The 12,005-nt window shown below is 42.4% G+C and overlaps 1 protein-coding gene across 2 annotated transcripts; it reads right to left on the bottom strand.

Moving 5' to 3' along the window:
- Window positions 1–1,037: 1,037 nt before the first annotated feature.
- ankrd33aa (ankyrin repeat domain 33Aa) lies at window positions 1,038–8,279 on the bottom strand. Of its 2 annotated transcripts, none has more exons than XM_041239230.1 (6): window positions 7,918–8,279; window positions 7,077–7,201; window positions 5,806–6,144; window positions 5,000–5,129; window positions 4,743–4,883; window positions 1,038–3,448 (listed from the first exon to the last, which is right to left on the bottom strand). In XM_041239230.1, exons 3-6 carry the CDS (start codon window positions 6,088–6,090, stop codon window positions 2,646–2,648), a joined length of 1,359 nt encoding a protein of 452 aa, XP_041095164.1. In that variant the 5' UTR covers window positions 6,091–6,144; window positions 7,077–7,201; window positions 7,918–8,279; the 3' UTR covers window positions 1,038–2,645. The 2 variants fall into 2 exon arrangements, with proteins under 2 accessions (XP_041095164.1, XP_041095166.1); XM_041239232.1 differs by lacking the exon at window positions 7,918–8,279 and adding an exon at window positions 7,850–7,883.
- Between the last annotated feature and the right edge of the window lie 3,726 nt (window positions 8,280–12,005).

Here is a 12,005-nt window from a genome sequence, read left to right as displayed (position 1 = left end):
ACTTACTGCTTCTTAATTGAATGCAGATGGAAGGTGGGTGGAGAAAAGATCAGGAATTAGAAAAGGCTGTTTGGTTCATCAAGGCTTGCCCCTGGTTAGCACACCATTCTCCCCTACTGGAGGAATCTAATTTAAAAGCACAGAATCTAGTCTTTTTCAGAATGTCCCTCTTTGTTTTTCCCAGTGCAGCGGACAGTGTTGTGTGCGGCTCTGACTTTATGTGACCTGTCGGTGAGATGAGATGAGGTTAAAAGCTCTAAAACCACGAATCCAGACAAGCCTCGTTCTTTTGCACAGAGGTTAAGACGCTTGCTTGCAGCACGCAGGGTCGCCAGTTTGTGCCCAGCCTGCGCCCAGTCTGCACCCAGCCTGCACCCTGTCACACAAGCATTGCATTTGTTATTGCGTGAATTGCGTTTTTTTTGACAGGATGTAACTACTCATGTTGTGTTCAATACTCTTCTCCCCCCCGCCCTGTTAATATAGGAAACGCATTAGCCTTCCTCTTACATCTGGTTTTACAATACAGTGTATTTTCCATCTCCAACGCATATTTATATAACTAAAACAAAAAAAGAAGATTCCAGCAGGGGAAACAAACGTTTCGAAACTGCAAACAAACCACAGGTGATATATTCTCGGTACGCACCTTTTATAGAAACATCAGCAGCAGCTAATTATTACTTGGACTTTTTTTTTGCTGATACCCTTTCAGAAAAGTTATTTAAAAACAAAATACCATTAGAGGAATGATTACAATACTAGTGTAAAAGATCATTAGCAGACCACAGATTAGACAGCAATAGACACACAATGCATGGTGAACACTTATTGCACAGGAGTCCTGATCTGGCAGCTCACCCCATTATGATAGTGTGCCTCAAAATATAAAAAGGCAAAACTTTACATAGTGTCTCTAATTACTGTGTATTTACATAGTTGTTACATAGTAAATACATGTGTACTTCCACATAATTACAATGTTATTATGCACAGTTACAATGTGTTTATTGTTTTGTTACCTGATGTAATTACATAGTTCACCATGTTCCAAGCCATGCCCAGGTAATTACACTTCACAGATAGTTACAGTGCGAGGGGTTAAGTGATAATGAATCTGCTGTCTTACCCTGAGCGGAGGCGACTGCACTGTGAGTTACCTGAGTCCACAGTGGCTTACTTCTTTAATCCTATCACTTATAGGCACATGTTATTAATACCACACGGCTGGAAACAGACCGCTTATGCCAGATACAGACACTGCTCCCATAAATACATTCAAATACTTTATTTTTCATCTAAAGACCGTATCTTTTTTTTAAATCTCTCAGCTCATGTTTTCACTTAGAAAATACAATAAAAGTAAAATAAACCAGAAACAGTAGCCCAGTTCTGTAATAAATAAGCTTGATCCTCCTAGTCTTTGGGTACAGCGTGTAGGGAAGAGCCTGGATATTTGAATAGCACTTTACTTTGTGTCTCTATACACTGTGTATTTGCAAAGTAGTTACCTGTGTACTTAAACATAATTACAATGTTTTTATGCATAGTTACAATGTAATTAAGGCATAGAGCTTTATATATCTGTATCAGAAAGGGTTAGGTTTAGAGTTTGGGTTAGAGTTATGCACATAAAGTACATTGTAACTATGCATAATAACTTTGTAATTATGTGTAAGTACACATGTATTTACTAACTACTATGTAAATGCACAGTGTCTAGAGACACGTATTGTAAAGTGCTACCATGTTGTCAATATTCCATCAGTTAGCAGAGACATACAGTGGTCTTATCTGCACAATAATATACTTGAAGCATAAAAGTAGTGAACCATTCAAAGGGGTAGATTTCAATAATTCAATACAGCACTGCTGTATCACCCCATTCTTCACCCAGGTTACCCCAAAAACACATCGTCAACGGTGTCATTCCAGAGCAATGACTTGACCGAAAAAAGTGGATATGGAGCTTGCTTCAGAAAAATATGCACGAACGTCTCCATAAAAGAGGGAAATAGCGCAGATGCTGTGTTTTGTAGTGAACCCATATTGACACTGTATACCAAGTCTGATATTTCCGAATAAACAGTTTCAAACAGTGATGGGACAGCACTTTGTAACAAGAGATGATGTTATTTTGTGCTGTTTTAATGGATCTTTTTGCTATGGATTTGATGGTCAAAAGAATATGGCATATGCTGATCACAGTATCAATCCATTCAAGTAACAGGACAGTATAAATTAGCTAAGTGCTGCTTGAGTTGAGCAGTAACCCAACCATCACTCCAGCCTGGATGACTCAAGTGTTCCCTGAATAAACACGTTTTGTATTGAAATCCACTCCTGTGCATTTGTCCCTCCAGAGACTCTGGGAAAGGCTGGATATACATCTAGTCAGTATGGTCACTGGAAGCTTTATTCCTCACAATTGCCACCAATTTCCCATTGCAGGATCGGAGACTTGTGATCTGACTGTAGCACAAATGGAAGACCATGTTTACTTTGGAAAAGTGAAACAATTCCAGTTCCCTCAAGAGAAGAACCTGCTAGGCAAGCAAACATCTCAAGGTTGCATCTCAGCAAGCCTGCAATTCAGTCCTGTTTCTTGGAGGTGTGTTGAACTTGGAACCATCTGATCAGCAAATTCACTTCTTCTCCTCCTTGTCCTTCTTGTTCTTCTCTGTCTTGTCCTTCTTCTCCTGCACCTTCATTTCCTCTTTCTCCTTCTCTACCTTCTTCTTCTCTTCCTTCAGCTCTTTGTACCTCCACTTGGGCAGCTCCAGAAAATGCTTGCTCTTGGACTTCTTCGTCTTCTTCTCCTTCTTTGGCGTGGGTTCGGTGCTCTTGGATACCTTGATCTGGGGGACACACCCCGCTGGGAAGACGTTGTTGCGTCTCACAATGAAACCCCGGACTCCCCCTGTGATGGACAGCATGCTCCCTCTCTGGGACTCCTCTGTGATTCCACAGCAGGAGGAACTATCCGATACGGACCCATTCGAGTGCTTCACCGAGTCGTTTTCTGTCTGCATGCCCGGATATTGCCGGAGGATCTCCGGGACGGTGAAGCGTTTCTTCCCGACGGCTGGAGGGCTGGTGGGACACAGAGGGCGGCAGCCTGTGGTCACAAAGAGACTGGAAAGGCCAGTGGTCATCCGGACCATGTGGTCCATCACTCCTTCATCTTCAGGGTCGTGTGGGAAGTTGATGGTGAAGGTGGAGCGGATCCTTTGAGCGATCTTCTCTCTCTTGGTCTTGACCCTCACTGCTTTGGCCACCAGGTTTCTCAGCTCTGGCCACTCCGGTGTGTAGCGGTCACAGAACTGCTCGGCACAGGGCTTCTCTAGCAGGCGACGCATCTTGGTCAAGGTCTCAAAGCGGCCGGTCAGTATCGCCCACTCTTTGGCAGTCTTGCCTCTTGTCGGGTCGACCGCATTCAAATCAGCACCTGGGAGAAAAGGGAGAAGAGGCCTCAGCTGAAACATCTGGAATATGGAAAACTACAAAGTGCTATACAATTCAATATGTTAACAGAACATTATTCAACAGCAGGTTTCATTCTACGCTATGAAGAGAAATGAGTTAATTCTATAAGGTGGTGCAAAACTCTTGTGCATCTAAATAAACTCTAAAGGAAACTACTGAAATCCTTTAAGAAATGTTTAGACTAGAATAGATATTGATAAAGACTTTGAGCAGAAACATTTGTCAGTGTGTTTTACTAGTTTTATTTAGTATTTATAGAAATGATGAATTAAGGTTTACTAGAAACTCTGTAAAGGAATATCTTTACTTCTTGTTGTATAAATTAAATTTGAAATCACACAAAGGGAATAAACACTTGACAAAAACTGGAGGGAAAACACACTGATTCAAGGTCTCTTAAGTACTTAAACTGGGATTATTTATGTAACTAGATTCTGTTTCTTGTGCAAAACACATTTCTGGCAACACATAGTGCTCTGCATGTGAACAATTCTGGCTCATGAGGCTGGATTTAAATGATACTATAGAGGGGTGCCTAAGCACTGGATCAGATTCATATGTGAGACAGAAATACAGGGTTAGGTTTGTTTCTGTAACATTAAGGTGTTAATTAAAAATTCTGGAGCAAGTGATGGAGTAAAAATCCATAAGTGTATTAAAGGAATTCTCTGCTTCATCTTTTATCAATCTTCATGTAAGACCCAGTGAGCTCTACTCTTTGCCACTGGTACTTGCTATTCAAGAAGGTCTTCATGTAAGTATCTCCAGTGACATATTTGTTGCGTTTTTATAAGCACCAGCGCCATCTAGTGCACTGCACAGTATTGCCAGGAAAACAAAAGGAGACTTAATCCACAGTGTCATATCACTAGATGGCGCATCTTCTTCTGTAAAGACACTTTGGCTGATATAGTCTTAGTTGCATGCATATACAGTAATGTGCTCAAGATTTGTCATTTGTGTCCTTTATATACCGACCTGGAAGAAAACCTCTGGGTGTGAGAATTTTAATTTTTCGGTCAGTAATCAGTGATATAGAAACTCATGTGTGAAAATGTTACAGCACGTTTTGCTTTAATTAGGCATGCATTTTGAAACAGTAATTGAAACCACTTGCACTGACTGACTGACTGCACTGTACAAAAGGGAATGACAAAAAAAATAGATTTGAAACAGCTTCCTCATTGCAGAAAAGGCTGTGCAGGGTAAAGTGAACCGCCCTATGCTGTCCACGCAAACCTGCTGGAGTCACTCACCTGCCATCATCAGGGATGAGACGCACTCATTCCTCCCCTGCATGGCTGCTTTCATGAAGGCAGTGAACCCCCGGCTGTCTCTTCTCTCCAAGTCCACCCCTGGGTAGTAATTCATGAGGTAATTCACGATGGTCACGTGCCCTGCACATCAAAACACAAAGCTTTTGTCAGCTGTGAAAAAAGAAGTCACTTTGACCCGACCCAGCGTTTACCCTTCTTGCGGGTAAGAGGAGGAGGAAGGCTGGGCAGAGTCTCACCTGCCTGGGCCGCTATCATGAGGGCGGTGTTCCCTTCGTTGTCCTGGTTGTTGACGTCCAGGTAAGGACATTTGTCCAATCCGAAGACAATGTCCACAAAGCCCTTGTAACATGCCACCATCAGGCCGTTCTGTAGGAGAGGGGGGGAAAAAAAACAAAAAAAACTCTGTTGTATTTACTCCAAAGCACAGAGCGGTAGCAGGCAGCTTTTAATCTATAACTCTGAATTTGAAAGACCTGCGTGTTTTTGATAATTAAGCATAACAATACAGGCAATTAACCAAATGGATCTCCACAAGAAAAGGGGGACCAGTGACAGTTAATAGGAGGTGTCTTGTCATCACACTGGGGCCATATAATTGGAAAGACAAGTGGATTTTCCTGGTGGTTAATGCCAGAGTGGTTTTATATTTCATTTGGTATTTGTTCCCGTGAGGGGGGAGGGGGGTGCGGGGGATTGGACTGATGTTGTAATGGCAGGGAGGTGAGAGTGGGAGTTGACTTTAATGATAGCTGATTATGAGGGGGTGAGGACTGTTCTGAAACTAGTCAAAACCTAACAGCGTAATCCTTACACATCCCCTAAAGGTAAGAAAATCCTAAAATACACAGCAGTGCGCACATTTATTAAAACACCTCAAGATTTGTCATTTATATCCTTCATATAGCACAGTGGGGTGTTCTGATACAGAAGCAATGGGGTGTTCTAATACAGAAGCAATAGGGTTCTCTAATCCAGAAGCAATGGGGTGTTTTGATTCGTGCACACTGCTGTGAATGCAGTGTGAGCAGCTCTCTGGAGTCACCCTTCCGTTGATGTCGAGCTCCAGGACCTCCTCCTCGGACACTCCCCTCTCCAGGCACTCATGCAGGGCCCTGGCGTTGTTCACTGCGCAGGCCTGGTACAGAGTGAGGGCCGCTGAGCTGCCCCTGCTGCTGCTGTCCTCCGACTCGTAATCAGGGAAGACGGAGTCTTCAGAGAACAAGCTGGCCTCGTCAGGGTCCTCCCCGCTCACCCACGAGATCTCCGAGCAGCCCTCCAAGTCCCCCGCATCCAGATCGGGGTCCTTCTCGTCCTGTTCATCCATCATCCAGCCTTCTCACACAGCAGCAGCAGCCCCTTTCATAGCTCCATGGTGGGAGAGCTGCCAACACAAGAACATGAGAACATTTCATCAGTACGCGTTCTGAGCGGCTGAATGATCTCAAAACCCCGTCAAGAGCCAAAGAGTCTCAGTGATCCACAGCATGACTAGGAAACCCATTCCATCCCCTCACCACTCTCTGTGTGAAGAAGAGTCTCCTTCAACAACATGACTAGGTAACCCATTCCATACACTCATCACTCTCTATGTGAAGAAGAGTCTCTTTCAGCAACATGACTAGGAAACCCATTCCATCCCCTCACCACTCTCTGTGTGAAGAAGAGTCTCCTTCATCAACATGACTAGGTAACCCATTCCACCCCCTCACCACTCTCTGTGTGAAGAAGAGTCTCCTTCAACAACATGACTAGGTAACCCATTCCATCCCCTCACCACTCTCTGTGTGAAGAAGACTAGGTCTCCTGTGAAGAAGTGTCTCCTTCAGCAACATGACTAGGTAACCCATTCCATCCCCTCACCACTCTCTGTGTGAAGAAGTGTCTCCTTCAACAACATGACTAGGTAACCCATTCCATCCCCTCACCTCTCTCTGTGTGAAGAAGAGTCTCCTTCAACAACATGACTAGGTAACCCATTCCATCCCCTCACCACTCTCTGTGTGAAGAAGAGTCTCCTTCAACAACATGACTAGGTAACCCATTCCATCCCCTCACCACTCTCTGTGTGAAGAAGAGTCTCCTTCAACAACATGACTAGGTAACCCATTCCATCCCCTCACCACTCTCTGTGTGAAGAAGAGTCTCCTTCAACAACATGACTAAGTAACCCATTCCATCCCCTCACCACTCTCTGTGAAGAAGAGTCTCCTTCAACAACATGACTAAGTAACCCATCCCATCCCCTCACCACTCTCTGTGTGAAGAAGAATCTCCTTCAACAACATGACTAGGTAACCCATTCCATCCCCTCACCTCTCTCTGTGTGAAGAAGTGTCTCCTACTCTTTGTCCTATGTCTTCAAACGGTGTCCTCTGGCCCTGGTTTCTGTGTGCATTGGCTAACGTCAAACGTTGTTAGGTATGATCTCCTGTGGGATTCTAGGGGTTTTTCAATCAACAAGTTGTCAATAAATGATCTCATTAAAAACATGCAACTGCAGTATATACCCAGAATCTATTCCTCTCAATAACTTATACTAAATAATGCTTACACCATGTTTAATCACAATTGGATACATGGTTTTACAAATATATGGAGAGATGTGTGACATACAGTCGTGTGCAAATGCATCAGAACACTTCATTGCTTCTGTAGCTTTGGTTTGTTGTGCGTATGAAATCAAACCACTGGAAATGAAAATATTGGAACATAGTCAAAATATGCAAATGAGTGATTGTCTAATTTAATTGACGACTTTAATCGGCCACACAGCAATTCATTTAAAACAGTAAGAGAAAAGGAACATATAGCCCAAAATGGTACAATGTAGGAAACTTTTAGGCAGTTGATTAAGATGCCTAATTACAACACAAAGTGGTTGAACATTTTCACACAGACGAGTGCCTATTGTTTCTATATCACTGACTACTGAGCGAGAATTGAAATGTTGATTACAAACTGAAAGATCTAAATTATTTTCATATAAATGGTTCTTTTTAAAATGAGAAAATTCTAGGTGATGCAAAACTTTTGGCCAGAGCTGTACATTGTAACTGTGCATAATTTGCAAACAAGTTGTTTCTTACCCTTTTACAAGCCAGCAAGGCTCCTTAGTGCAATCCACCTTCTAAATTCAAACCTAAAATTCACTTACCAGAAAGACTCTTGCAAACTGTTGCCCCACTTCCTATGTTTCTTGTTCTTCTCTTTTACTTCCCTCGCCCTCAGTGAGTCATACAAGAAACAGCCAGGATATCAACACAACACCGTGGCCTCCTTTCGGCTTTGTGCCCCCTTAGCTCAGACAGCTGACTCCTTCAGCCCGTGCTGGTCTAATGAGGCAGAGTCTTCACTGAAAATGTTTCCGAGGGCAGGCAGCATGCTCCTTTATCCAGATTAGCGGAGATTTCAAAGGGTTTACAGCGATGGAAGGTTTCCTGGTTTTAGACAAGAGGCTGAAGAGGCTGAAAGGAGAAGCTTACTGTGTGAAGCTGTTGTTAAGTAAACATTATCATTTGACTGCACGCTTTGTTTTGAGCGCAACCCTTGTAAAAGTCTCCCATAGTAATATTACTAAATATGGCAAACCAAGGTAAGCTATGGGAAAGGCATGGGAAAACTGCAAAAAATACCATGCAAAATACCATGCAAAAATAATTTCCATAAGGCTATAAAATGAGAATTTGCCTGCCAAAAATGAAATATTTTCTACAAAATACTTCCCACCTTTGTATGTATGTATTGAATCCTATGCAGGCTCACTTGTGCAATGCTGCTAATTGCATGCAATCAATGGGTCATGCTCTCGCTCACACCTCATAATGCTACACAGCATACTGTAGGTCACATGGCTGCAGTGGGACTCTTGGAACTGCAAAAACAAGAAGTGATCACTGACAGGAAGCAGTAGCAAATGCAATACAGCATTGCGAAAGCATGCGAAAGCATTGTGAAGACCGGAGAGGTGTGGAAAAGCAAATTAAAGAACATGGCAAACCATGCTAAGCGATAGTAAATGCATAGGAGGACAACAGGAAAAGCACGGGGCGATTACAGACTTACTGTGCAAATTTATAGACCAGAATAAACACCAAGGTGCTTATTGCTGACCTGGGAATGAAATGGGCTTTCAAATCAGGCCTCCAGGCTTGGTTATGAGATCCACAAAACGCTTGGCAGCCTTCTAGTGGCACAATGCAGCATGACTTTGACACATGTTCTGCTTTAGCCAATCATCCCTGCTTTAGAACCTTAGAACACAGAATGCCAGTGATGTAACTAAGAATGTCAGAAGAGTTTACCAATTTGGAGTGGCCAGAGGTCACATGGATCAAGATTAGTCCCTGAGAGCTAATCTCAGTGCATAGCAGTACAGAGGGTGGACAATAAATAGAAACGCCTTTATTAAAATGGACGGGAAGCCTTGAGGTATTCACTGAGACAGATGAATGGAGGATTACTGCCTTGTTTACTAAAGGCTTCTTGATAAACGCAAATCTAATCCTTGCAGAAAATACCCAGTTTGACAGGTCAGTGTGTTTATGGAAAGCCACGCTGGGTTTTCTAGTTGCTTGCAATCGTTCTGAGTGGGTCTGGTTCTGGTTTCTAAATCTGTCTTTCCCAGGCTTTGAGACACTTTGACTTGTCTGGAGAATCCTACAGTAAGTGTCAGGTCAGAACACTGCTCCTCAACCCACTCCAAACCTACTCTACAAATACACAGACAAAATATTAGCACTAGCAATAGCACTTTACAAAAAACAAACAGAACATGAATGAACCTCCACGAAATGCAATTAGATAATTACAATATAGAAGAATAAAGGACAATAAATGAAGAAATAGACAATACCATGATGTCTGAAGGGTTAAATATAATGGAATAGTAGATTGTTATTATCATCAACTATGACATGACAAATACATTCAGAGATTAAAATTGAAAAACAAAATTTGAAACACACTTTTCCTTGACTAAAGTATGTTGCATGTGTGGCCTATGAAAGTCATCAATAAATTAGACAATCACTAATTTGCCTGTTTTGTCAATTTTCCAAGATTGTCAGCTACAGTGGATTTCCCACGCACAACAAATCAAATCTACAGAAGCAATGGGGTGCTCTAATACATAAGCAATGGGGTGTTCTGATACAGAAGCAATGGGGTGCTCTGATACAGAAGCAATGGGGTGCTCTGATTCTGCAATGGGGTGTTCTGATACAGAAGCAATGGGGTGTTCTGATACAGAAGCAATGGGGTGCTCTGATACAGAAGCAATGGGGTGTTCTGATACAGAAGCAATGGGGTGCTCTGATACAGAAGCAATGGGGTGCTCTGATACAGAAGCAATGGGGTGTTCTGATACAGAAGCAATGGGGTGTTCTGATACAGAAGCAATGGGGTGTTCTGATACAGAAGCAATGGGGTGTTCTGATACAGAAGCAATGGGGTGTTCTGATACAGAAGCAATGGGGTGTTCTGATACAGAAGCAATGGGGTGTTCTGATCCATTTGCACAGCACTTTATATATATGAGGGTACATTATGAATTCTCCAGACAAACCCAAAGCCAAGGAGTCATTTAAAAGGAAATGATTAAACGTGTGTTTTTGCAAACAGTGGGATTATAGCCGTATCTATCGACCTTCCTGAACTGGCAAAGACCGACTTGCAGCAGTAGGATGTTATACACAGCCTCTTCATCTACTTTTATTACTATGGAATTTGCAAATTATACTCACAGCAGAAACCACATTTGGAGGTGTCAACAAACTGGACTGTCAACAAGGAAAGCAAGGAATTACATTCCAGTGTCGAACTGAACAACAAGCTTTAGATAGCTATTGGAAACAATATATGCAAACATACCTCTTTTGTGTCCACGTGAATGACTGCTCAGTCTGCCGCGTTCACGTTGTTTTCCATAGCACTCCATAGTGTGTACCAGCAGGTGGCGCCACCACACCTTACAGAAGAACAGAAGGTTCTTTCCAACAGTTCAACATAGGGCAGAGTGCACTACAGACAGCATGGTAAACTTGGACCGCAAAACAGAGAGCAAAGAATGACCTTTTTGTGTAAAATGCATCAAAAAAATCCCCCAAAAATAACAAAGTATTCCTAAAATATTTATTGCTATATATCTTATAAGTCGGGCATCCTAGGCATAGTTGTTAACATCAGTTGTCTTTGTATTTATATCAGATGTGAGCAAAGAGGAGCACATGGAATTTGATGCGTGGTGCAGATTGTCAAGAGGGTGTGCCTGCCTGATTTAACACAATATAATCTGATCTGCACAATGTACAGTATTGACTGTGATACCAGGCTTATGGGACACAGTGTGGAAATCACTTCATTGGGAAAGGGGGTCTACCTAATACTGAAGGCAGCCTGTCGCTGCAGCTCAACCCTTTCCGTCCTGAATTACCTTTGTCGAGCTGAGGAATAAACTCCTTTATTGAGTATACATGAGAACAGGACCACTTTTTCTTACATATATTTCTACAGGACTTCAGATTAGGACCTTGTGAGCTTCAAATGTGATTTCCCACACGTATGTTAACATATGGCGCTAAGATAAGGAGGTCCCGCCAGGACTGAAAGGATTAAATTACATGTAAGGGCATGTAAACAAACTGGACAGCCAACAAATATCTAAAAACACCACCCAGAGCCAGGTTCCTTTTAGGTATAGATTACAGAGTTGGTGGATTAGCGGCTTAGCGTGACAGTCAGAGCTTGGGGAGGTACACTGAGGTACACAGATAAGAATGGGTACAGTGTTTTTTACTTCTTGTATTTAAATGAACCAGCTTGGGTCACTAAAGGACAGGCGTTGCAATATTAAACAGGACCGTGCCTGCAAATCACATGTTCTCGTTTTTTGTAGCCTCCTTACCCCCCTCTGTGTTTAAAGTATCTTTAAAGTATCTTGTAAAGCAGTTTGTGATGGTGCTCCACTATGAAAGGCGCTATATAAAATAAAGATTGATTGATTGATTGATTGATTGATTGATTGATTGATTGATGATATAAAATAATGGGTCTCGTTGCAATTACTCAAATATTGTCAGGCTTTTTTCTGTGCTATGGTGCTTCATATACAGACCACGCGAGTTTCGTGGTCAGATCCACAAATTGACATTAAAACACACAGACCCGCGACAGTCATTGTCCAACCTGTAAAGTAAATCTCATATGGAAGATCGGATTTAAGGTCAATCTTGGCTGGATTGGTGC

This window comes from Polyodon spathula, chromosome 53 (assembly GCF_017654505.1).
Source record: "Polyodon spathula isolate WHYD16114869_AA chromosome 53, ASM1765450v1, whole genome shotgun sequence".
Lineage (NCBI taxonomy): Eukaryota > Metazoa > Chordata > Actinopteri > Acipenseriformes > Polyodontidae > Polyodon > Polyodon spathula.
The sequence above is the reverse complement of the archived record's forward strand: the minus strand, read 5'-3'. Positions and strand labels throughout refer to the sequence as shown.

What these genes read in the sequence shown, in the direction of transcription:
- ankrd33aa (XM_041239230.1), bottom strand. Translation starts at nt 6,090, where the DNA reads ATGATGGATGAACAGGACGAGAAGGACCCCGATCTGGATGCGGGGGAC. An exon ending in AGCTCGACATCAACGGAAGG is followed by an intron (nt 5,130 to 5,805) that starts GTGACTCCAGAG and finishes CCTCTCCTACAG; the next exon opens with AACGGCCTGATGGTGGCATG. An exon ending in CATGATAGCGGCCCAGGCAG is followed by an intron (nt 4,884 to 4,999) that starts GTGAGACTCTGC and finishes TTTGATGTGCAG; the next exon opens with GGCACGTGACCATCGTGAAT.